The 26633-nt window shown below is 38.8% G+C and overlaps 1 protein-coding gene across 12 annotated transcripts in view; it reads left to right on the forward strand.

The window, feature by feature from the left end:
- Nucleotides 1-26633, forward strand: part of sfmbt2 (Scm like with four mbt domains 2) — a 50242-nt gene continuing 23609 nt past the window's right edge. For 2 of the 12 annotated variants that reach the window (XM_074625510.1, XM_074625518.1), the window contains exons 1-5: nucleotides 1-180; nucleotides 8745-8925; nucleotides 11053-11147; nucleotides 16706-16946; nucleotides 22047-22067. In XM_074625510.1, coding sequence (XP_074481611.1) covers nucleotides 8835-8925; nucleotides 11053-11147; nucleotides 16706-16946; nucleotides 22047-22067 — 448 coding nt within the window. In that variant the 5' untranslated portion in view covers nucleotides 1-180; nucleotides 8745-8834. Of the gene's footprint in view, nucleotides 181-1781; nucleotides 1862-6659; nucleotides 7062-8744; nucleotides 8926-11052; nucleotides 11148-16705; nucleotides 16947-22046; nucleotides 22068-26633 lie in introns of those variants that run through there. The other 10 variants (XM_074625516.1, XM_074625520.1, XM_074625512.1 and 7 more) reach the window with 9 other exon arrangements.

The following is a 26633-nucleotide window of genomic DNA, read 5'->3' on the forward strand; positions in this document are numbered from 1 at the left end:
CAGATGGGAGATGCCATATTGTAACAGGGGCAGCAGCAGCAGCAGCAGCTGAAAGACGTCGCTCGCGTTGCTGAGCTTCGCTGGACGAGGAGAGAGAGAAAACACACACACACACAGAGAGAGAGAGAGAGGGTCCTCGAGAAGGAGAGGAGGCGACACACACACAGAAAACTTGGACAGGTAAGACAGGACAGGTGACGCTCCGATATGGTGCGTCTGCTGCGTAATTGTTGTGTCGACGGAATAAACACTAGGAGACTTATTTCTCTCCACCATGAAGTGCTCCTGAGGCTGTTTCTGTAGAGAAACGAGAAAATAGTTGTCCAAAGTGTCCTCTATAATTTACAGCACGTCATGTTATTTTTTGGGGAATGAATTTGAATATTACGCACTGGTTTGTTATTCTAATGTGTTTATTTCTCTTTGATGCGCAAGTTGTTTTCACACATTTAACGTCAGAATTTGGAGCAGTCGTGCACTCACACGTGAGTCATTTGGGTATGTTTTTTTTGGTCACCCTTTTAGGTGCGTAAAAAGCCATCGGAAAACACCGGACACTAGCCAAAAAATGTCAAAAGCACTCTCAAAACATGGCGGGTTATGTATGGTGCTTCCAAGAGAGAGACTGAGAGAGAGAGAGAAAGAGAAACTGCGCCTTAAAATCTTTGAACGAGGAAAAAATAAAACCCCTGCAGCTAACGAGCCCGGTTCGGTTTCTTTTGATGGACACACACGAGGTTTAATCAATTAAATTCAAAGTGAGCATTTGGTGATTCCGTGGGAGTTTTTTTCCGATGCAGTTTTGAGTGTGCAAAGTACATGAGCGGAGTGGCAGAAACAGCCTGCTGCCTGCTGCTGCTCGGCTACACCCTCATCTTCCTCATGTGCACTCAACGTTTCCTCTTTCACTTTTATCCTCAAATGCTCAGGCGACACTGTCTGTTTTCTACAGCACATTATAACACATTAATATCGAGTGTAAATCTTACATTAATATGTTGATGATTGCACAGTGGGGAAAGTTGTATTGCTGCTACAGTCAGCTTTATTTTTCTTAAAATATTACCACTTTTATTGTTGTTTTGACGGTTATAGGGGGAAATTGAGCAGAATGAGGTGGTCAAAAGTGCAAATAGTTATGAGAGATCATAAATTATTGATTGATTAATGCACAGAAGATGAGGGGAACGTTGTATTGCTGTTATATTCAGCTATATTTTCTTAAAATATTACCACTTTTATTGTTATACACCTTATAATAACAAAACCTCAGGAGCTGTTTGGAGATAAGTGATTGCCAAAACTAAAAAAAAAATGAAGTGGTCAAAAGAAAAAAATGATTATAAGATAAATTTCAGGGTGATTCATGATCAGAAGATGAGGGGGAAGTTGTATTTCTGCTATAGTCATTTATATATTTCCTTAAATTTCCTTTGTTTTGATGATTATAGGGGGAAATGGAGCACAATGAAGTGGTCAAAAGAGCAAATATACTTCTTGTTGTTCCAAAGATATTTTTTTTCCAAGCATAGCTTGTAGATAAATAAAACATGACCCCCAAAAAGAGCACTTTTAAGAGGAATAACTAAAAATGTGTCCATAAAGGTAAAAACGTATATAGGATCTATTTTGGGAGAGATATCAATATTATAGATTATTGATGGTTTTGGACTGTTTTTTGCTTTAATCAGCATTTGTTTATCATTTATCTGTTCTTGATGAAGCCACTGTGTGTTAATCTGCTTGAATGTTTCCTCACAAAGACAATCAGTTAAAGAAGAGAGGAGGAAAGATAGAGAGACAAGAGAGTCAAGAGAGAGGAGAGGAGAGGAGAGGAGGTCACTTTACAGGAAATAATGAGGTTAGGATCACTTCTTTATTTCTGTCTCTTTCTTGGTTTTTCTTTCTCTTTCTGTCTTTCTGTCTCTTTCTGTCTTTCTTTTTCTTTATTTCTCTTTCTTTCATTTCTTTCTGTCTCTTTCTGTCTTTTTTTCTCTTTCTGACTGTCTTTCTTTCTCCTTAAGTCTTCCTTTCTTCATGTCTCTTTCTTTCTTTCTATCTCTCTTTTTTCCTGTCTTTCTTTTTCTTTATTTCTCTTTCTTTCTTTCTTTCTGTCTCTTTCTGTCTTTCTTTCTGTCTTCCTTTCTGTCTTTCTTTCTGTCTTTCTTTCCTTTTTCTTTCTGTCTTTCTTTTCTTTCTGTCTGTCTTTCTTTCTCCTTCAGTCTTCCTTTCTTCATGTCTTTCTTTCTGTCTTTCTTTCCTTCTCTTTCTTTCTTTCTTTCTCTCTCTCTTTTTTCCTGTCTTTCTCTTCCTTTCTTTCTGTCTTTCTGTTTCTTTCTGTCTTCCTTTCTGTCTTTCTTTCCTTCTCTTTCTGTCTCTTTCTTTCTTTCTGTCTTTCTTTCTTTCCTTCTTTTCTTCTTCCTGTTGGCAAACAAACTCTCGGCCTGTATTTGAATAAGGGGAGGACGTAGGGAAATGTTGGATTTGACCTCTCCTGTTGTGTAGAAGACTAAAGACGCTGCAGGTTGTGTCGGCTATACAGTGTGTAGGATGTACAGTATATATACGGTGTTGTGCAGCTATACGTGTTGGCTCCGGCGTTGTGCACGTTGTTGGAAGTCGTTTCCAGTCATTGATGTTGAAATAAGAAATCTCAGAGCTGAGGGAGTTTCCCCCCCGCTAGCTGTTTTCTCCTCCTGTTTTTATTTCTGGTCCACCAGGGACTGTTGCTTGTTTGCACTTCATCATTTTATAGTTAGCTGTCGTAATTGGGCATGAAACACACAGGCTGCATTGTGTGTACACATTAAAAAACTGTAGGAAGAAACAGAGGGCAAATTGTTATATTAAAGGCCTCCTGTTGCCAAGAGGAAACAACTCTTGGATGGGCCTAAAAAGAGGAGAACCTAATAGGAGTAATGCAATAAAAGCCCAAACCCATGCAGTGGTAGTTAATCTCCTAAATCCCCCATTAAATCTTTGGCATGGATGGGTTTAGGGAACGACAGGAGGACAACATGTGGATGCCCAGCGACCCACCAGGGGCTAATCAATAAAAAAAATCTCAATCTGAGAGGGGTCCTGAGATTAACTCTCCCAGACCAGTATAATCCCCCTGGTACCCAATCTGGGCTGTTTCCTCCGGGCCAGTAAGCTTCATCAAGAACAAATGCTGCTCCGCTTGTTCCAGGGATAAAGACAAATTGTTGACATTGACAGCGACCTTATGAACAAAAGCCTGTGAATGGTTTTCTGCTCCTGAGGGTTTTAAAACCAGTTTAACCAGCGAGGAACCAAATTTAGAAACGCAACACAAGCTCTCACAGGGAGCCGAGAGTGTCAGAAAGATGATTAACGTTGACTTTTTAATGTTATTAGTAGGGCTGTCAAACGAATCGGGATTAATCACAAATTTGTATCTGACAGTTTTAGATTAGATTAGTCGCCTAATTAGATCTTTTGGTCTTAGTCGACTAAGGTTTCTTTAGTCAATTAGTCATTATTAGGGCTGTCAATCGATTAAAATGTTTAATCACGATTGATCGCATGATGTCCATAGTTAATCGCGGTTAATCTCAAATTAATCGCACTTTTTTTAACTGTTCAAAATGTACCTTAAAGGGAGATTTGTCAAGTATTTAATACTCTTATCAACATGAGAAATTATTATATATTAAATATTGTCCAGAAACCCTCACAGGTACTGCATTTAGCATAAAAAAATATGCTCAAATCATAACATGGCAAACTGCAGCCCAACAGGCAACAACAGCTGTCAGTGTGTCAGTGTGCTGACTTGACTATGACTTGCCCCAAACTGCATGTGATTATCATAAAGTGGGCATGTCTGTGAAGGGGAGACTCGTGGGTACTCATAGAACCCATTTTCATTCACATATCTGGAGGTCAGAGGTCGAGGGACCCCTTTGGAAATGGCCATGCCAGTTTTTCCTCGCCAAAATTAGCACAAGTTTGGAGTATTATTTAGCCTCCTTCCTGGCAAGCTAGTATGACATGGCAGGTACCAATGGATTCTTTAGGTTTTCTAGTTTCATATGATACCAGTATCTTCACTCTAACTTTAAAACTGAGCCTGCTACAACTATGATTAGTTATAGTATGTCACTCTTTTTGGAGGATTTGGCAGTAAAGTTTCCACTTTCACAAACTGTTCACACCCACAGAAGATCTATTTTATAGGAAACATAAATGTGGGCCGGCTATGAGAAGACCTCGGGGGAACTGTATTAACTTGATAAGTAGGAGAGTGAAATATGTGACCTTTTAAAAATTCCACCGAAAAGTTTACTAAGATAGTAAATATGTCAGGGTGTATTTTTTTGGGAAATGAGCAACGCAGTTCAAAAGTATTTGGACTATGACACATTTCCTGTGTTTGTGGCTCTGACATTCATCCAGCATGTTGGATCAGAAACGAAACAACTTTCAGTTTTAATGTTTTCACATCTGTATTGAGTAATCGTATTGTGTCCAATTTCTGGACAGCGCAGGAGGACAATGATAGGGCTTCAGTTCCTACACTTTTCATCTGATGTGGTTGTTAAAACCCTCTAATTAAAGCTCAGCACACGCAGTCTTTGTTTCGTTTTAAAACTCAATGTGCTGGAGTATAGAACCAAAACAAAACACTGAATATACGGTGCAAGACCTCTAGAGTATTTCAATTATGGCTGCAATTAATCATCTTTTTCATAATTAATTTATCTTTAGGAGTTAAAATGTGTATTTAGCCTGCGTTCATTATTATTTGTTTAAGCTGTTCTTTTTGTTTACTCACTTAGATAATTGGCACAGGGGTGTGGTTTCACTTTATTTACCTGCTCACTTGGACGGCAGGATTTACACAAAGAGGGTGAGCTAGGCTCCGATATTTTCTGTTGACCGTCACGTCCTACTTTATTTATTCCAGTACAGTTATTGTTTGTGATTCTTTTCGTTTAATAAACAGCATAAACCGCATCTGGATTTAAATATGGATTTGTTTGAATGCGTCACAGCTAAGAGCCTATAGACTTAGCCTCTTAGCGGCCTTTTTTGATTTATAGTAGTGGCTACATTATCTGTTAATGACATTTTTGATGAATAGATTAAATCGTTTAGTGTATAAAAATGTAAAAAGCCCAAAGTGATGTCTTTAAATTGATTGTATTACAGTCCAAAACCATAAAAATATTCACTTTACAATGATATGAAACAGAGAAAAAGCTGGAGCCAGTTAATGTTTTGCCATTTTTGCTTGATAAATAACTTGATTAATTTACTGCCGATGGACCGAGACGTTTTGCTAAAAAAATGAATGAAATCAATTATCAAAAGAGTTCCTGCTTAGTTTTCCGTCGACCGACTAATCGATTAATCGGCTCATCATTTCAGTTCAAGCTGAAATCATAGTATTTGCTATAGGTCTTATCACTAGTCCACCAGGTGCCTCATCCCTCTATATCTGCGTATAACTCAATGCACTCCTTGTACAACATCATTAACGCTTCATAAATAAGCCTAACAGAAATCAAGATGACATATGGAAACTATTTGTGTTGGGGTTGTGTCGTAATCCTACAACTTATGTAAAGGTACATTACAGAAAATATCTGTTATTATGGAGAAAACAACAGCAGATTTCAAGTCTTAAAGACAAAATAGGCACATGTATAACCACAAAACAGACTGAAAAATAGACAAATGTCATCTAAAACTAGGGCTGTCCTCGACCAAAGAAATTCTTAGTCAACTAATCGATTAGTTGAGTTTCTCCACAAAGAATCAGACAAAAGCACCACTTTAAATCTGGTGTTTATCAGAGATGTGCTCAGAAGTTTCTTGGAAATAAGTCATTCAGCTTGAAAAAAGCATTAAAAATGACCAATCGACTAAAGAAATCTAAAAATATTCAAGTTACAATAACATTAAACAGAAGAAAAGCTGGAGCCAGTTCACGTTTTGCCACTTTTGCTTAAAATAAATAACTTAAATCGACAATTATGTTGATAATTGATGAATCGTTAGAGTAATTTTTCATGCAAAAATGTCAGAAAATGATGTTTTCAGCCTCTCAAATATGGAGATTTCCTGCTTTTTCTCGGTTTTATATCACATTAAACTGAGTATCTGACAAAACAAGACATTTTAAGACGTCATCTTAGACTTTGAGAAACTGGGATCGACATTTTTCACTATTTTCTGACATTTTATAGCCCAAACGATTAATCGATTAATCTAGAAAATAATAGTTGCAGCCCTAAAACATCCTCAGCTTTCCTGAAGTGTTGAAACAAGCAGATGCAGAATCTATGTGATACTGTTACACAGTGTGGTGGAAAAAAACAGCAGCTTAAGGGGAATTTTAAGGGGAAAAACCAGCTGCTGAGAGAACTCCTCCTCGCACTATTTGATACCAGAGTTCACTTTAATGAGTTTTAATGTGGAGGACTGCATGCTGACGACAGCGATGTGTCAATGCTGCTGAAAGGGCTCTTGGGCAAGAAACACTGATAGTGTGTGAGGGGGGAGAAGGGCAGCGAGCGGCGTCATGTGAGCCAAATTAGCTCAGCTTGTTGTTTACGCAACGTATGTTTGCTGGAGCCACTGTGGGACGTCAGGGGGGTGTGTGTAGCGGAGGTGGAGAGGGGGGTGGCGCTCACACTCGGGTGGCTGTGGAGACTGTCACTGCCTTCATAGCTGTAAATACACTGGGCTCAAACAGCAGCGTGAGCGTTGTGTCTCTGTGCTTTCATTTCCTCAGGATTTTCAAGGACGCAGGACTTCAATCTATTTTCATAAGAGGATTGTTGGATTCTCTTATTTTTTCCTCTTTTGGGAACATCTCAGGATGTGTGGCTTACTCAATCACACAATACGGATATTTTCGGCTCTTCTGGATATTGATTTCAAAGTTGAGAGTTGTTTTTGGGTTGATTTCGGGGATCGCTGTGTGATTGCATCGGCGTTTTATTGCCAGGGTTGATGAAACCTGGTGAAAGTCAGACAGTGAGTCATTGGTGATGTTACTGCATGACCTACTGTAGGACAACCACCACCAGGCAAGTGACGGACTGGGTGTGTTGTTGTGGAGAAGATGATTACTTTCATATAATTATGTGCGGATTCTTCAGAAATAGCCAGTTTTAGATTAGATTAGTCAGCTAATTGGTTGTTTTGTTCTCAGTCGACTAAGATTTCTTTAGTCAATTTTAGGGCTGTATATCAATTAAAATATGTAATTGTGATTAATTGATCGCATATTTTTTCCGCATCTTGACCTCTGACCTCAAGATATGTGAATGAAAATGGGTTCTATTTGTACCCACGAGTCTCCCCTTTACAGACATGCCCACTTTATGATAATCACATGCAGTTTGGGGCAAGTCATAGTCAAGTCAGCACACTGACACACTGACAGCTGTTGTTGCCTGTTGGGCTGCAGTTTGCCATGTTATGATTTGAGCATATTTTTTATGCTAAATGCAGTACCTGTGAGGGTTTCTGGACAATATGTGTCATTGTTTTGTGTTGTTAATTGATTTCTAATAATAAATATATACATATATTTGCATAAAGCAGCATATTTGTCTACTCACATGTTGATAAGAGTATTAAATACTTGACAAATCTCCCTTTAAGGTACATTTAGAACAGATAAAAAATGTGCGATTAATCGCGATTACATTTTTTAATTGTTAAAAACATTAAAAAGTCAACTTTAATCCTCTTTTTTACCCTCTCAGCTCCCTGTGAGAGCTTGTGTTGCGTTCTTAATTTGGTTCCTCGCTGGTTAAACTGGTTTTAAAAAATGTGCGATTAATCGTGATTAAATATTTTAATCGATTGACAGCCCTATTTTGATTGACTACTACATTTATGCTATTTCAAAACCCATTTTGACAAAGAAACATTCACTAATTGATGTATTAATTAGCAGAACTAATGACCTCATTAGTGAAACTGATTGTGTTTAATATATCACGGTGATTATAGCCCAACATTAGGCAGCTCTAGTCCCTCTCATATAAATACATATTTATGGTTTCCTCTTTTACCTTCTATATTCTGGATAATTCTCTCTCCACGGTCGCCTGTATGAATATTGCCACTAATTTGTCGGCCTGTTGTCTCGCTCGTGTCATTCCAGTTTTTCTACTTTGTTTCACTCTGATTGGTTATCTGATTTAGTTTTGCTGTGGTATGTAAATGAAAGCAGCCCGGCAGACAATGAGCATAACCTGATATTACAGGAACGCAGGCTGAAGAGGCCGAGTTCGCTCTGCAATTAAACACAATAACAGGCTTTCTGCTCGGCTTTAATTACGCTTCAAATTAGTTTGAAAAACTGCAAGATCTTCGTTTTGTTTCTTTTCTTACACTTTGCTTTTCGGCTGCAGAGTTTTTTGCTCTGGACTTCCCCAGAGATCAGCTGTCTTTTCTTTGGATCTCATGTTGGTTAAGTTCATGTTTCTTCTCTTTTTGCCACCGTGGCGGTCACTGTTCATGCTAACCACCCACTTCTCAGAAACGAGAAATGCAAAGTGCATCATTTCCTGTCTTTATTTTTCTAAGGAAACTCTTATCAAATATAAAGTGGGTGTTTATTTTAGCAAATGTCAAAGCTTTTTATGAACTTTTATGGTTCTGGTAAGGGGGGAAATGTCATGGATTGTTTTCTAAACAATAGACATTATTTGATAAATCAGCACATTAATTTACTCCTTATATTGTTTCTGCACCAGAGCTGTCGAGGGAAGCGAGAGATGCAGTGAAGAATAACCGACACACCTCGGGTCAAAGGTTAAACGCTCACCAGGAAGTGGAGGTGCAGGATGCAGTCTCTGGCCCAGGAGCAGCCGTTGGCTCTCACCGCGGTGAAGTCACACTGTCCGACCAATGGGAAAGAAGAAGAGGTGAAATCAGGTGAGGAGGCCCCGAAGCTTTATCTCTACCTTGAATGTGGCCGGGTCGGTCCCACGCCCTCATCAGATCAACAGATCAACATAGACCGCAGGAATCTTGCTGTTGCTGATAACGGAGGAACTCTGGACAGACGGCTCTCATGAGATTCTCTATAAATTCACTTTTTTTATTCTGACTTTTAGTCTCTTGTAGATTTTCCTTTTAAAGGGATAGTTCGGGTGTTTTGTGGGGTTGTATGAGGTACTTATCCAGAGTCAGTGTATTACCTACAGTAGATAACGGTCAGCACGACAGGAGTACCAGCACAGGAGCGAAGCAATATACTGCTGTAGACGAATCAATGTCAGTTTAAGTGTACGCTATATTTAGAATATTTTCACTGCTTGACCTCGCCGTCAAGACAGCCGTTTCTGACGGGGAGCTGAAGCCGTCATCTATGCCCTCTTCACCAGACTCCATTGACAAAAACGGTAATATTACATCGCAGAACACGGGAGTTGCTGGTCTACCGCTGCCTCGATCTGTTAGTTTGTTTTTGTCATTGTGTGACTTTGGTGAATCTGAATTAGCCCTTTAAAAACACCAAGATGAGAAATAACACGGTTAGTGTTTTCTCCGTGTTTGCTGATTTCAGTGTTTACATTTTCCACCGCCAAATTTATGCCCAATAAGAAAGACTCTTGCAGTACATTCCTGGCTCTGCTCCACATTCGTACATGCTCCTCAGCAAATACATTTTTTTATTTGGTCCTTTTTAATTTGTGCTTTAAAACCGAACCAGACTAAATAGAGAATTAACCAAAAGCATCAATTTCACTCTGATTCGGACTAGCGAAACGGACTATGGCTTCTGAAAGTGCCCTTAAATTTAACTTTTAACTGTGCACCTTGCAGAAACCCTGAACCTGCACCTTGAAAAGTCTCAGAAAATTAGCTATTAATGATTCCTGTTTGCTCTGTAACTCTGGAGCTACAGACAACAATTAACCTGCTTGCTTCTGATGCTGAAGAAAGAGTCTGAATGTATTGATTATGAGGAGAGATCATCGAAAAGGGATGTGTTTAACCCTCCTATTGTCTTTGCCGTCGACCGTGCAACTTTTGGTCTGGTTTGACGGTTTATAAAGCATAAACTATAAATTATCATCTAATTCATTACCACAAGTTTTACACTTTTTGGGGGGAATTTATGATTAATAAACATTATTTCCATGAATTTAAACCCAATTTTTGAGTAAAAAAAAGCAGATTTTCTTTTTTACTTTGACTGTAGTTAGTATCATTGGAACATAATATTGATGGATTATCACAGATGGGTATATGTCAAAGTTTAGTCAGAATATTATAAATATTATAATTTATAACATTTTCAATGGCAGCCCATTTTTAGCTAACTTCTTTCCAACTCATTACCACAAATTTTACACTTTTTTTCTGTAATTTATGGTCAATAAACTTCATTTACATGAAATTATACCTCCTTTTTTAGTATGAAAACCCCCCAGAAATTATGAATTACTTTCATCCATGTTATTTTGGGGCAATCAGATGAAAGAAACCCATATTTGTGATATGATGAAGTTTGAAAACGGGTCAAATTTGCCCCAAGGAAAACAGGAAGGTTAATACAATTTCTGAACTGGATGAGCAGAACAACTGCTCTCACTAAGAAGCATGTTAACTTCAGCAGTAAGTGTGTGACTGCTGTGATTTTTGACACTAAATATGTCAATTGGAAAGGGAAACGCTCTGTTTGTGAACAAGTGTGCGTTCATGAGAAGACGCGAGCAGACATCAGCTCAGGTTCAGTCCCGCTTCTTCACATTCACACAGATACCTGACACATAGCACCTGTCGTGTATCAGTGTCCCCACAGGTGAAGTAAAAAATCCTCACCTTCAGGAGGAACATTACTGGCATTACATTTGAAGACTTTACAACAAGGCGTGCGCACAGATAATTTCATGTTGTGTTTTTTTTTGGCGAGATCAGCTACATCTGCAAAGCACTGTGACTGTGTGTTTAATTGCTACTGGCATGCCGTCCCATAAATGAAACGCCTCGGGTCAAGGCGGCTCGTTGTTTATTTTTATTGGCGATGACGACTGACAATTTTCGTTCATTCAGATGCAGATTCCATGGAGGAAGAGGCCGAGTTTAACTGGGAGGAGTACATGGAGGAAACGGGGGCCAACGCCGCTCCTCACACCACCTTCAAACATGTGAGTGACTGCGTATGATCTCCATCTCACACTTTAAACCCCTGATCCTTTAAACACAGCCTCATAGATAAACACCATATGCAGAAATCCTTTAATGACATATTAGAGCGAGCCAGGCCTTGGCATCACAACGCTAACTCTGCTCTCATTGGCTCGGTTCCCTCGTGACGCACAAGTTGTCAGACGACCTTTGCTTGTTTTTTTGAAAACACAATTAAGGGTAATTACTGAGGCACAAAAGAAAACAATAGCATGGATGCAAATGAGCACCGTGTTGTGTTTGCTTTTGAGGAAGGTCATTTTCAATATTTTCACTAAACTAATAGTGACAGAAATGTGGAAGGTGAATCAAATAGTTACTCTGAGGTAAATATTTTGGGCTATTTTGCTTCCATAACATGTCTTCTTTCAGACTAGGGGAAAGAAAACATCCAAATTACACATTTAGGTGTTTATTTTACTACTTTGTCTGTTTGCATCTGGGGCACCCCATGTACAAAGGCAGAGTCCTGACTGTGCCTTGGATTCGGTTCAAATCCGACTTGTGGCCATTGCTGCATTTGCCCTCTCTCCCCCTTTCACAATCATGACTGTCACTATCACATAAAGGAAAAAAAGCCCCAAAAATAATCTTAAAAAATTCAATTAAATGAAAAATCACAGGGGGAGAGGGGTAATAATCTGGGAAAAAACTCAGAGATTAAAGTCGTAAATTTACAAGAAAAAATCTCAAAAAATTCCGAGATTATAAAATCATAAATTTAGGAGAAAAAAAAAACTAAAATTATCACTGCTTGATTCTACTTGTAAGTATATTAGGGCTGGAACAATTAATTGACGTAAACAACGCCATCGATTACAAATATACGTCGATTTGCATAACGTGCGGTGGCGCGGCACAAGAATGGCACTCGCCCACGATCCTCTAAAGTGTGAAAGTATTTTACGCAGAGACCCAACAACGTGTTGCAGATTGGAAATAATTTATCACAGCAGTATAACTGTTATGCACAAACACTTCCGAAAGCAAAAGCATCCTGGAGCGCTTTGTCAAGACGACAGCGGCAGCAAGACATCGTAGCCCTGTTTACTTTTAGTCCCCACCAAAGCATGATATATTATCAATGTGTTTCTGTTAGAAGCAGTCACTTAACATTGTTTTTCTAAATGTTTCTTCATCGCCCCCATGTTAAAAGTCATTTCTGCACCGCTGCTGTTATGGTAACGTAACACCATGCATCATCTAACGTTGTTATTCTGCGGGTTTATTTTAACAGCCATGCATGAGTGAGAAAATGGTTTAATCTAACGTTACAGTCTTCTCTTACAGTCTGTGACAAAAATACATTTTGCCAGTATCTTAATTGCATATTACTCCAGTGATGAAATCAATCCATGTCATGATAATTTATTTTAAGTTTTAAGTCAAGTACTTCAGCAAAAATACTTATCCTCCAGTTCAGATTTGCTATGACATCCGGTGATTAAATTGTCACAGCAATCCTTTCGAATTTATGTATTTTTCTGATCAGGCATCTGACAAACAGGGTCTATTATCTTGTTACATTTGTTTGTTTTTAAGAGAAAATTATTGAATAAAATATTGACATATTAATAAGACAAGTTTTTGATATTTAATTTGGGTAAATTAATTGTTATATTAATTAAAAGATCATCTTTAGGTGCAGCCCTAAAGTAGATAGACGTCAAAAAGTGCTTTTAAAATCTGCGTTTTTAATGCTGAATCACACCAAAGTCTGTGTTGCAACGTGTCAAATTACAGTAAGTGTTAATCATGTCTGTTCTACGGGAGGCCTGATCTTTATCTCAGACATCTGAGTCAGGAAACGGCTGAACACAGCTAAACTTCTCAAGAAAACTGATTCATCAGATTTAAAAAGAAATGAGGCCCAAGTTTAAAAAAAACCTGCTTGAAATGTCATCTACATGATCAGGATCGATGCAACACAGACTGAGGAAAACTCTGAAGCACAGTCTGCTGAGTTACTTCAGACAGACAGACAGACATAGTGGAGGTCAGCTGAGAGGTCGGCTGAGCTGCATGTTGCCATCACCAACTGGGCGACCTGTTTAACATGTCAAACTCACCTGTTTAATCTCTACCTGCTGCTGCTGCTTAAGAGGGATCTCACACATCTATGGTAGCGAAACTAAATCTCTGCGTATACACTTGTTTGTAGTGGAAATGTTCCTATTCAGACACGTGGGTGAAGAGAAACTGAATTACTCCAAAAAAGAAAACTGAATCATCTAATTTGTTTTTCCGCTAAACGTCTCCATGCTGCTCTCAGCAGAACTGCTGCAGTGACAGAATGATGATGAATTTACTTTCCAAAGCAAAGCTGAAATCAATACAAACACAAAGTTTTCAAGACGTTTGTTTAAGACTCAGCAAACTGAGCTATCAAAAGAAGTGTTGTTTTGGTACCTAAAGTCAGGTTTGGTAATGGCACCAGTATTCAAAGAGTCTTTGAGCTGCATTGTCTTGAATAGTTGCTCCTCTGCCAGCTGGACTGGATTTATCTTTGCCGGGATTGTTTGACTGTTTATTTTTGTACCGCCTTGTTATTAGCTTGTCAGTCACCTGTAAAGCATACAGACCTGTATGGAAGGGGCTAAACAAACTATTCCAATGTTAATAAACTGCTGCGTTGCCTTTTTATATTAGCTCTGTTTGCATGTAAACAATCTTTAATTAATGTGTTGGATCCATTCTGAGGAAGATATCTGAATGTGAAATCATTTCCAGGATCTACGGTGTTGTGTGTAATAGATTATTGATCCAACTTCCTTTAACCGGCAACATATTGTTCCTGTTTTTGAAGTGATGTGGAAGACTAGGTACATTAAATTCAAAGAACTTACTTGAGTATTTCCATTTTACATAACTTTATACTAACTACACCTTAGAGGGAAATTGTACTTTTTACTCCACTACATTTATCTCACAGCTTTCAAACCTGCCGGAGTAAAATGAAAGGTTTTCTAAAGGGACTCTGGTGCTCGGAAACACTACCGCTTTTGTCCACAGGGGTCGCCAAAATCAACACAGAATGAAAGTTCTTCGTAGTAGCTTTAAGTACATTTAGCGGATACATACTTTTACTTCAGTAAGGTTTTGAATGCAGGACTTTTACTTGCAGTGGAGTATTTTACAGTGTGGTATTAGTACTTTAACACAAATAAAGAATCTGAATACTTCTTCCACCACTGCTGGGAACATAAAGTGTTTTTCGCCATAACTCAAGAATTCATGTGCTAATTAGGTAACACTTTATAACCAGTGATAGTTAAAAAATGTAATAGTGAATTGATAGTTAATTAAAGGCGGAGTTTTTTGGGGGGGATTGCAATCAAAAAGTGTACGCTAAAACATCTGAAAATGTTATAATCATATGCTGAAATGCCATAAAAACTACAATTACCACCTCGCAGTTATATTACCGGTAATACTTTATAATGACCATCATTTATAAATGGTAAATTGATAGTTAATTAAACTTAGTTAATAGTTATTTTACTGTCAACAAACAATGAAATAATAATTACTAATGTTTACCAATTATTAGTAATGCTATGATTTATATTATTTTACCAGTAGTTTGTGTAATATGAAATAATTAATTTATAAATGATATATTGCTGATAAGAGACAATTACATTCTGATTACATTCTGATTAGTAAACTATTTATTATCAGTTTATCGATGCACATATTATAACAAATATACATATTATATAAAGTGTTATAATGTATGCAACAACAAACTGTTAAAATTACATAAATTATAGCATTACTAATAATTAGTAAACATTATTAATTATAATTTAGTTGTTTGTTAACAGTAAAATAACTATTAACTAAGTTTAATTAACTATCAATTTACCATTTATAAATGATGGTCATTATAAAGTATTACCGGTAATATAACTGCGAGGCGGTAATTCTAGTTTTTATGGCATTTCAGCATATGATTAAAACATTTTCAGACGTTTCAGCGTACACTTTTTGATTGCAATCCCCCCAAAAAACCTGTTACCGAACAATTACAAGGCTTTGCCTCCATTAACATGTTACATCACAGGAGAGCGCCAGATGGGCGAGTGCAGTTGATCCTGGATGCCTGGATGCGAGGTCTTTATCCACCTCAGCTGACTCTGTGTTTGACCGCGTGGAGCAGCTGTCTGTCCGATGAGGCTCACGGCGCTCAGCCGGGCCTTCAAAAAAAGGTGGAAACGTGTCTGCTGCCTGGTAATTTAAGATTTAAAGGAGCGTGCCGGCGTTTCGGTGTCTTACATCACTCGGAGCGATGACTGGTAATAAGGGCGAGATTAAGAATATGTGGGTTTTTATGAGCGAGCCGGCGATGTTGGACAAACTGTCTGTGTGGTGATTTTGAGCGGGCGAGGTCTCCCGGGAAGCTAAATTGCCTTGTTGGTAAGTGGATTGAGTCACTGGGAAACAGACCATGAATTCCCCAGAAAAATGTGATTCAGTAAAGTGCAGCCCTCATCTCTCTCTCTCTCTCTCTCTCTCTCTCGCTCTCGCTCTCTATGTGCCTGGACAAATTGAAACAGTGATTTCTCTTGGGCCTGCACACACACACACACACACACACACACACACACACACACACTGAGTGTTTGCTGCCCCGTAGCTCTCTTACATAAGCCAGCCAGAGTGATACAGCACGTTTGCATTGTTGTAGCAGGAAGTCACAGGGCCATTTGTATTATGTTTATTTCTAAGATGTTGGCTTTTTCCATTCACTCGCGAATGTGTGCGTTTGTGGGAGCGTTGAATGTGAACATCCTGTTGGGCTTCTCGAGAATTGTATAGCAGCCCGTGGCTATGGTGGAAACGCATTATGCTGCGCTGCATTCACTGTCGTACAGATTTATCACTTTCTCATGCACAAGGACAAGCAGAGAGGCGGTTTGTTTAGTGCTGAGGTTTTTGTTTTAGGCTGTTTTCTTTAAAAGAGTCACCAGGCTCTTTGATTATACTTGTTGGTAATTAAGCCTCACCTGTACGTTTTCTGTCAACACTTTGCTTTAATCCAAAAATCTTGCTCGTCAAAATCACTCACCTGCTGCTAAAACTGGGTGATGTACTGTACTATTAACATCATGAAAGTTGTTTTTGGGGTCACATTTTCATAGTTTGACCATCACTCGTGTTGGTTTTGATAACATTAACTTACCAAATTGGACTCTCAGATCTGCAGGTGGACGTAGCACCAACAGAGTCCAACAGAGCGAGGGACATGAGCGGTCAGACAGTCAGACAGGCTGCAAACAAACCCAAACAAAGAAAGGCAAACATTAGATTTATTGCCCAATCTGTCTATAAACTTCCTCCCTGATTCACCTTTGACCTGTCATACTTACTCTAGTTGTGTGTGCACAGTTTTTCCAAGCATTAAGAAGTGATTATAACGGACACTTTTTCAGTAAAATGTTATAATAACAACAAAACTAAGACCCAGGTTTTAAAAAAAAAAGACAGTTAACGTTGTGTTTCATTTGTCTCTCAGGTGGAGATCAGCCTGCAGAGCAGCTTCCAGCCCGGTATGAAGCTGGAAGTGGCCAATAAGAGCAGCCCGGATTCGTACTGGGTCGCCACCATCATCACCACGTGCGGCCAGCTGCTGCTGCTGCGCTTCAGCGGCTACGGCGAGGACCGCAAGGCCGACTTCTGGTGTGATGTCATGACGGCCGAGCTGCACCCGGTGGGCTGGTGCACCCAGAACAACAAAACCCTCATGCCCCCCGAAGGTAGGAAGAACCAATGTGATGCACGTTTTCACCTGAACTCTTACTTACTTTCCTATCATCAGTGTCTTTTTTTAATATACTATATATAATACTTGACTGGTAGGCGGAGGCAAACAAAGGCAAGGTCGTTATTGTAGTTCTATTTAAGCCGGGTTCCCCCAAAAGTTGGGTACTTTTCAAGGAACTAAAAGGTTCCTTCTGCCCGCTGTTGTCTAGAACAGGATAAAATTATGAAGTGACGACATTTTGGTTGGCAGAGGTACACAACCGCGAGGCGGTAATTCTAGTTCTGTTTAGTTTGTGGAAGTAAACGAGCTGTGCTTGTTGCAGCAGGAAGTTATTTACTGTAAACAAGTATGAATCATATCGTTCAAATCTCTTAAAAACCTGTGGATAAATAATGTTTTTAATGAAAGTATTTTAGTTTCCAAGTTTTTTCTGGATAGTGGGTGTCATGTGCTGTACATATTGTAAAGCACATTGAGGAAAATTTGGGATTTTGGGCTACATGACTAAAACTGACTTCGCTATTTTTGGGAGGGATTTTACTCCTTCTACAAAGGACCAATATGTGATATATTTACTGTAATAAATCATAAAATGACCATGATATGTCATCAGAGATTAAGGAAACATGCTGAATTGAAATACAGGCTTCTCCGACAACAATGCAGCCAGTATGTTCTCCTTTGAAATTTCCATTCCGGTCCGGGAAGACTGTTTTTGTTTTGGCCGGTGTTTTGAATTTGGACTGCTGTTACCTTCAGTTAGACTTGAACTGTCTGCGCTGTCACCTTTAGGTCACCCTGTTAAAACGTTTTTTGAAAAAAAGTTTTTCAAACATAAAAAAATCTGGAGACTTAACTTTATTTTTTCTTACAATGATGATACGCACATATGAACACGTGCCTTGTAATGCACTTTGGACTTTGTCCATGTTTCACAGTTATTATTTCTACGGCTTTTCCATCCTGAATGTAAAGAAATCTGATTGAAATCTTTAAAATCTTTGGCATCAAAGGACATCAGGTGTATCAGCATAACAGGTCATCTAATGGTTGAGTCACTACATGTAATCAGGAGTGTCAGTTTGACCTTAACGCACACAGACAACACGTGAACGCCTCCTACCTTTACCTTTTCAAAGAATGCTTTGCACACAAACTGAGTGGAAAGACTGGTTTCCCTCAAATGCTTTGATTGCCAAGACGGCTCAACTGCCATTTATCACATCACATTCAGTCGCCGCCACGTTGAACGCAACACGGGTTGCCTCTTTTTCCTACAACAACCCTATCTAGAGAGCATCCTCTACACGTGAGCTCAACCTTTCCAAAATAAAACGTCCTCCTCAACTTCTCCAGCAGCCGTTCCTCCTCCTGTCCCTTCCACAATATCACAACTTCGCCATCAGACACATTTCCACCTGCAGCGGCGCCCCCTCGCCCTCAGATAGATGACTCAGCCTCCCCAGCCTTGTTCAGACCATTTATTTTTCTCGACACTTCCCCACTGATGGATGGCGCGGCCCTCCGTTGTTGTGGAGATGACCTGGATATGTTTCCACCTGACTCGGGTGTCCTCGCCCTCGCATCAGCTCCATATGTCCTTCTCACTCAGCGCCGGCCTTTTCACCAACTTCCTCTTTTGCGTTTCGTGGCAGCAGGCGGTTCATAAAATGTCACATCTCAATGGATTATCTGTCAAGCAGGGAAACGAAATTGAATTTGCTTTCAACGCTGCAGTGGGGTAGCTTTTTCTTTTGTTTGTTTCACTTTGTATTTAAAGTTACCAAACATGATACGACTGAAGACTGAAGCAAGTTATTATTATTTTTATTTATCGAGCAATCTGTCGATTTTTTTCTCGATTAATCGTCCATAAAACGAATAAAAGAAAATGGTAAAAAATGTCCATCACAACTTCCTAGGGATGTAAGAAAATATTGAGTATCGCAATATTATGGTTTGTAATACTGTATCAATTCTCAAAAACACTAAATTGATTTTTAATTAATTAATAGATCCCACTGTTCTGAGTGCATAAAAAACTAAACGTTTTTTTACTCTTTTTTATATATTATTTTTTATATATTTTATGCATATGGTGGTGTGTTCTTTTTTTCAGTTTTCCTAAAATTATAATTGAAAAAAAATCGCAATATATCGCTTTAATTACTGTATCGCAATATATTGAATGTTAACCCCTGTATCAATACGTATCGTATCGACAGATTCCTGCAGCCCTACAACTTCCCCAAGCCTTCATATTATTTGTTTTGTCCGACCAACGATCCAAAATATATTCAGTTTACATTTATATAAAACCATGAAATCCAGCAAATATTCACATTAAAGAAACTGGAACCAGTGAATTTTAGGCATTTTCCGTTAAAAATGACTGAAATGATGATTGCCATTTAATTTTCTGTCGATCGACTAATCGTTTCAGGTCTAGACTGAAGAATTGCATATTTCAAATCACATTCATTAAAGATGCTAAATTCGATAATCAGCCGTCGCCATGCTGAGAGCCTTGTGGAGGCAATCCCTCAATCATAGATATGCTCTGATTATAAAATTTTACCTGTGAATTTTAGGTTTCTTACGTTAAAAATGACTGAAAAAAATTCATCAAAACAGTTGTCAATTATTTTTCTGTCGATCGACCTATTCTTTCAAGATTGCATATTTCATATCACATCCGTTTAAGAGCTCAGATTGTTGTCCAACTTGTTCAGGTGTGAAGTTTAAATATGTATAAATCCAGCGGAGCTGAGTAATGTTGCTTTACTTTGGGTTTTCTTTTTAAAAAAGTCTTTAAGAAAACTAGTTTAAACTCTTCATCCTCTTATTTCTTGAAAAGCAAATGATCAAATTGTTGCTGGTGTAAATTTAAGGATATTTTTAAACTCTATTGTACATTCCCACGTTTAAATTAAAGTATCCGTGTTGAGTGACGTTGCGAGTTGTCAAACCACAATTACAAACGGCAGATCTGGTTACATTTTGTGCAACCAGCATCAGACTGTTGTAAAATAACCACAGAACCCCCTCGTGCTAAAGTGCACATTAAACACGCCGTATCGATTAATTATTCTACATAGTTCCTCCTTCACATCAACAGGCGTGTTGTAGACTGACATATTGAGTTCACATAGCTCCACAAACGACTGGGCGCGTCATCTGTTTTTAAACAAGGCTGACCAGTCTGGAGCGCCACATTTTTTATTATAATAGCCTACGGGTAGATCTGTGGCTGTGACAGGCAACACAATGCGATGCGCCCTGCCAAGTGCGACGGGACCTTGCCAAATTACTTTTGGCATTTTTGTGGCAAGGCTAACCTGGCGCACCTGTGGCATCCTTTAAATCATTATTTTTTCTCTCTATGGCCACTCCTGGGCTCCTTAATATTGAAGGCAAACCTGCCTCTTTAAAATGACATTCATATACAACTAGGGCTGTCAAAGTTAACGTGATAATAAAACGTTAACGCTCCGAACTTACGCTTTTTGGCGAGGAAAAACTCTCATGGCCATTTTCGAAGGGGTCCCTTGACCTCTGGCCTCAAGATATGTGAATGAAAATGGGTTCTATGGGTACCCACGAGTCTCCCCTTTACAGACATGCCCACTTTATGATAATCACATGCAGTTTGGGGCAAGTCATAGTCAAGTCAGCACACTGACACACTGACAGCTGTCGTTGCCTGTTGGGCTGCAGTTTGCCATGTTATGATTTGAGCATATTTTTTATGCTAAATGCAGTACCTGTGAGGGTTTCTGGACAATATTTGTCATTGTTTTGGGTTGTTAATTGATTTCCAATAATAAATATATACATACATTACAATTAAGCAGCATATTTGTCCACTCCCATGTTGATAAGAGTTTTAAATATTTAACAAATTTCCCTTTAAGGTACATTTTGAACAGATAAATGTGCGATTAATTTGCTGTTAATCACGATTAATTATGGACAATCATGCAATTAATTGAGATTAAATGTTTTAATCGTTTGACATCCTAATCATAATGCATTATAACAATGATTATAATGTATTACAACTATAATAGATTTTGATCCTTGAGTGACCAGCAATTATGATGTATTATGATAAAATGCTTTATAATGTGTTATAATTATTGTTAGAAAGCATTATGAATGTGTGCTTATGACTATAATTATACAGCATTGTAAGTATTTTTAGACTATAACGCATATTAGACATGGGTGTCATAGAAAGTGCTGCCAGAAAGTCTTTAAGAAAACTAGTTTAAACTCTTCGTCCTCTAATTTATTTGCACAGCAAATTATTAAATTGTTGTTTTTATGTTTTTAAACTTTGAAAGCAAACCTGCCTCTTAAATATTACATCCATATACAATACATTTCTGTTTGCAAATACATTCATAGGACTCTTAATGCTTTGCATATTAAGATAACAAGGAAACGTTTATATTAAACTGCAAAAAAAGCATTGCCAGGTAACGTAATCCAGGCAGCATATAAATATTTTTTGTTGGAGAAAGAGTTGATTGAATGATCACATTCATCATTTGAGGTTATTGGTGTACAAAACACATGTCAGAAATTTACTCTTGTGCATGTTTGAATGAGAAATTGCATGTTTAAGTACATGTTTTCTATCTATAATACTATTGTTTGATCATAAATTAAGAAAAGCAGCTGAAGTTCATTAAGAAATTGACATCATTTACAGTAATAATCCAGTGATCACTGAGCTCAGCTACTATTAACAGCTTCTCCCTGTGCCTCTCAAAAAGCTCCTATTTTTCCCTTTTTCTCTTGTAATAATGACGGACAGCCACCATCGCTGCATGTTTAATGATGCAAACTGAAGCAGAAATCATGTAATGATACCAGTTATATATTCCCTAAAGGGGCTTCTGCGAGATACTGTCAATTTGTGAATAAAAAGTACTTTGTTGCTTCATTTCAAGGCTTTGCATCATGTTACGTGTGTGTGTTGCTTAGTCAGCTGCAATATGAGAGTCTAGAGAGAGAGTGTGTGTTACACCTGTGTCACAGTTACCTGTTTTATTGGTTTCCTTTTTGTTTGTTTTTTGTTTCTCAGATAACATTTACCTAAGAAAAGGTAAGCAGCTCTAACAGTGCCTCTGACTAACCCGCCTGCCTGGCTCACTAGTGGCTAACATGAAATCAACACTGTGTTAGGCCTCAGAGCTGCATGTACAGCGTGCTTCCTCCTCCTCCTCCTCCTCCTCCTCCTCTTCCTCTTTTCACCTCTCTACAGGAAGTGACCTCACAGCTCAGTTGCCTTGCCTCCTCTTGCATGTGTCTCCTTTTCTAGCTGAGTGTCTTAGCCGAGTGATAACACACACACACACACACACACACACACACACACACACTGCCAAGCTGTGCTCGTATGATAACTAGTGCAAAACGCAGCAGCTCAGTGAGAAATGTGATGCTTTGATAAAGAGACCCGGCGCTCATGTGCAACACACAAACTGTGTCCTGTATCAGAAAGAAAACATGTCGCAAGTCTGTAGAAAGGTCAGAAGTTGGCTGATAAAAATCACCAGATGTTACAGACTGTAACTGCTGATGTTACATCACACACTCTCTGATAACATTAACAACTACAGACATTAATTAAGTATGCAGGGTGCTTTGTTGTCATGTGTAGTCTTAGAAAATTATGTGGAAAATTTAGATGGATTGGATTTGTTTTCTTCCTTTTTCTCTCACTTTGTCTTATATAGTGCTTTTTCTTTTTCTAGGTGTGGATGTGAGTGGGTTGCTATGGTTAGGGATGTGAGGATGTAGGCTTATTTGGCTTGTGATATGACTGAAAATCATATACAAATATACATATATAATGCATAAAAGACTAATACTAATACTGATAATGCCATGTGCTGTTGTGCTTTCTAAGAACTCTTGGATGTAATAGCGTTATATATATATATTATACGGCTTTGCTGAATAATCGCTTCTGATTGGTCAATCACAGCATTCTACGGTCTGTTATTTCTTTATAACAGACCGTTGCTATGGGCGCAGTACTGATTTGCAGTACATTTTTGTGTCAGATTATTGATTTCTTAAGTAAGTAGCTGTGTAATAAGCGGGATAACGGCGTCATTGTTGTGAAATAAACCCCTTCATGGTGATGCAAGACCCCTCCGCGAACCGCATCGCCCTGTCAGGGTTTATTTCACAACAATGACCGGCTTGATGTACATTATACCTTACATACTTGGGGTGTATTTGTGATATTTGTTTAAGTACCGGAGCGCAACTATGATGCATGGTTATAGTTGTGGCTCATTTCGAAGGTTGTGTTCCTAGTTTACATACATTAGTCGACTATAACTGACCACATGATCAAATGTTAGATGGACTTACTATGAAGGACTGATATGTTGATAAATCCGAAGCCTCTGAGGAGTGCCGTGCCAGAGCGCCGTGCCGATACGCACAGCCGTTCGCTGTGTTAACTAGGGCTGTCGAAGGTATTCGAAGCTTCACAGTGCGGTGGCTGACATGTTCTTCTGTCCGTCTGTCTCCATGTCTCCCGTTTCAGTGCCCGTTTCAGTGCTGCTACTGCCCTACTCTACACACACGCACCTTTACACACAACAAACAACGATATCCGTCTGAGAATAACTAATAATAATTCATGTTGAATATGAATAATGAATAATGTTGTGGGATTATTCCTCATTTCATGGGCTATTTGGGGATTTATACAAAAAAACTACAAAAAAACGAAGCATTCGAATACTGATTTGGAGGTCGATCACCATGGCAACGGTCAAAGCTATGAAGCTTCGAAGCATTTGGGTCAGCCCCAGTGTTTACCTTCATTACAGTATATCGCCTACAAACGACACTGCTTCAGTACTGGTCGGTTATTACTCAATATTCTGCATTTTTTTATGAAGGACACATCCAATGCAAACTATATATTCATCACATTTGAAACAGATACAAACTGTCATGAAGTGGCAGGAAATAAAAGATCTAAAAGGGTCAACGCAGAACTTAATGAACAATAATTTAAAAAACGGATTAAAACACATCAATCAGGAGCAGGTTTTTCTATAAAACTGAGCTTTAAGAGGACTGTGATATTTCCACCCTGAGATCATCAGACAGTTTCACTATGACTCTGTGCCAGACAGGCGTCTAATTGGCTGCTCTACATAAAGCAGTAAAAAATTCCCTCATGAGGCTCACTTCCAAAATTTTTGACTCAGTTTCAACAACCGTCTTACTAGGATTTTATTTTTCCTCCCAGTTTGGTAGAATGTGCAAAACCTGAATACAGATAAGCGTTTCAATTGGACAAACCACATTATAACAAACAACTCCTAAATCCCTCGTCAAACCCGCTCACTCACTCCTGAGACTCACACAGTGTCCCTCTCAGCTCCGCCACTTTAAATGCTCCTCTGCTAACTGATGCGTTCAGCAAAGCTTTTGTGCTCGTCAAATCAGCGCCTGTATTAATCAGCGTCTCCGTTTTGCAGGAACGGCGCATGAGTCTGCAGCGCTGCGAGCGCTTCTGTTGCGTAATTTGCTCATTTTTAGAAATTAAAAAGCCATTTTGAAAGACAGTTTAACAGGGTTGTTGATTTTTTCCACCTCACCTGCAGCTGAAACTTGAAATTCATATGTAGTAACTCATAATGTACAGGTTTTTGTGTATTTATTATAAAGATTATATTGATTTTAAACAGGAAATTGCATGAAAACAATGTAAAGTTTTGAGGTCTTTTTCTCAATGAGCTTCTGGCAGGTACGAGCGAACAGATTCAGAAACATAATCCGAGCTTGTTCAGACAGACTCTCGTGTGCATGTGCACGTATGTGTGCATCTGCATGTGTGTAGGAGACACTCATCCATTCATGTAAAGAGCTGTTTAAAGCAACATCACAAGTTTGGTCATGTGGTAAAGTAGCCGCTCGCTGAACAGATCCCGACAGAGATCATTTGCATAATGAATTCACCACGCTGCTTCCTGCCAGAGCCTGCTGGAGATGATGCTCTAAGATAGACCGTCTTCTGCTTTCTGTGTGTGTGTATGTGTGTGTGTGTGTGTGTTTAGTTAGTCTTTAAAGGCTGCATTCAGGCTGACAATAGAGAAAAACACAAAGAGCTGCTTTGATTTGAGTGTGACCCTTGTGAAACATTTTGTCTTTTACCAGTTGATGCTAAAGGTGGAGTCATGCTTCTGGACAAAAGTCCCTCCGTAGATATCTACTGTGAAGGAATTGATTTATAGTCAAGCGTTGGATTTTACCTGATAGCACCACCAAAACACTATAGAGCTCAACAGTGAGGCTCCAGAAGTGAAAATCCCATCCATATTTAGATTTTCGTTATTAGCCATAATGTCGTAACCATCCAAGGTAGACTCACCATGAGTTACGAGGTTGGGAAACGATGGTATATGCTCCTGTAGAAGCCACAAGTCCGTATGATATCAACCACGTTTGAAGAAAAACATGTTTTATTTGCAGTCATTGAAAAGTGTTACACTACAATCCTGAGTGTAACAGCGATGTCTCTGATTGGTGGAACTCGCTGCAACAGCGAATAGTGAGGACACATGCTGCTCCGTGGTCTGCTTCTGGATTTCAAACCGGGCGAACACGGCGGCTCGTTTGGAAACGTTCTCTTATATTACGAAAATAGTTCACCGAAATGTGTTTCTGAAAACATCTGAAGCGAGAAATAAGGCATGCAGTTGCTGAATCGGTCTTCATTTTAGATCGACAACGGTTAGTTTAAACGTTTTTCTGGTGTATCCAGAGGTGGCGAGTCGCCATTCGTAAAGGTTTATGGGATGAGGTTTGGTCTATACAGTGTCAGAAAATGCTCATTCACAGTTTCCTACAAGCTGGAGATACCAGCTTCATATTGCTTGTTTCAAATAATCACTTTACTATCACATGAGAGACAGAAGAGCAGCAAATCCTCACAAATGAGAAGCTGCATGGGACAAAATAATATTTGGCCTTTTTGCTTAAACGATTATCAAAATTGTTGCAGATCGACTATTGGAATAATCAACGGATTGTTTCAGCTCTGCGGTATTAACACTCTTTTATTCACCCTTGTAATGTGATAGAGAGGTTGGCCTTGTCTCACTGCTGATTGTCATGCAGTCATTGCCAAGTAATCTGAGCATTGCATTACGAGGAAATACTCTGGCGCCACTTCGCATTTCACCATGTTTTGTAACATAACGTAATATTATGACGTCAGCGTACAACGTGATGATGCAAAAGACAGAAGCCTTAGCTTTTTGCTGCAAAAAGAATGAATGCTCTAGCTGTTATAGTTTTTTATTTTAGATCGATTTAAACAGGACCATGCAAACAACCATTCCATTTTTAAAGTTTAAAGGGGACATATCAATACAAACTCGCTTTTTTAGTGTTTAGTTGGGCACATACATTTGGGTATATATACCGCCCACAGCTTGAGAACTACCTTTGCAAAGGTGCACCATTTTTCTCGCAAGCCAATCAGAGCAGACTGGGCTTTTTAAACGTATATTCAGCGAGACATTAAAGTATGTAAACATGTTCTAGTAGAAACCCAAAATACAAGTATTTGTCTCCTTTAAATAAAAGATCTTCCACCACTGAGTGGGTTTTTCATGAATGGAGACACAATGAC

Source organism: Sebastes fasciatus, chromosome 23 (assembly GCF_043250625.1).
Source record: "Sebastes fasciatus isolate fSebFas1 chromosome 23, fSebFas1.pri, whole genome shotgun sequence".
Lineage (NCBI taxonomy): Eukaryota > Metazoa > Chordata > Actinopteri > Perciformes > Sebastidae > Sebastes > Sebastes fasciatus.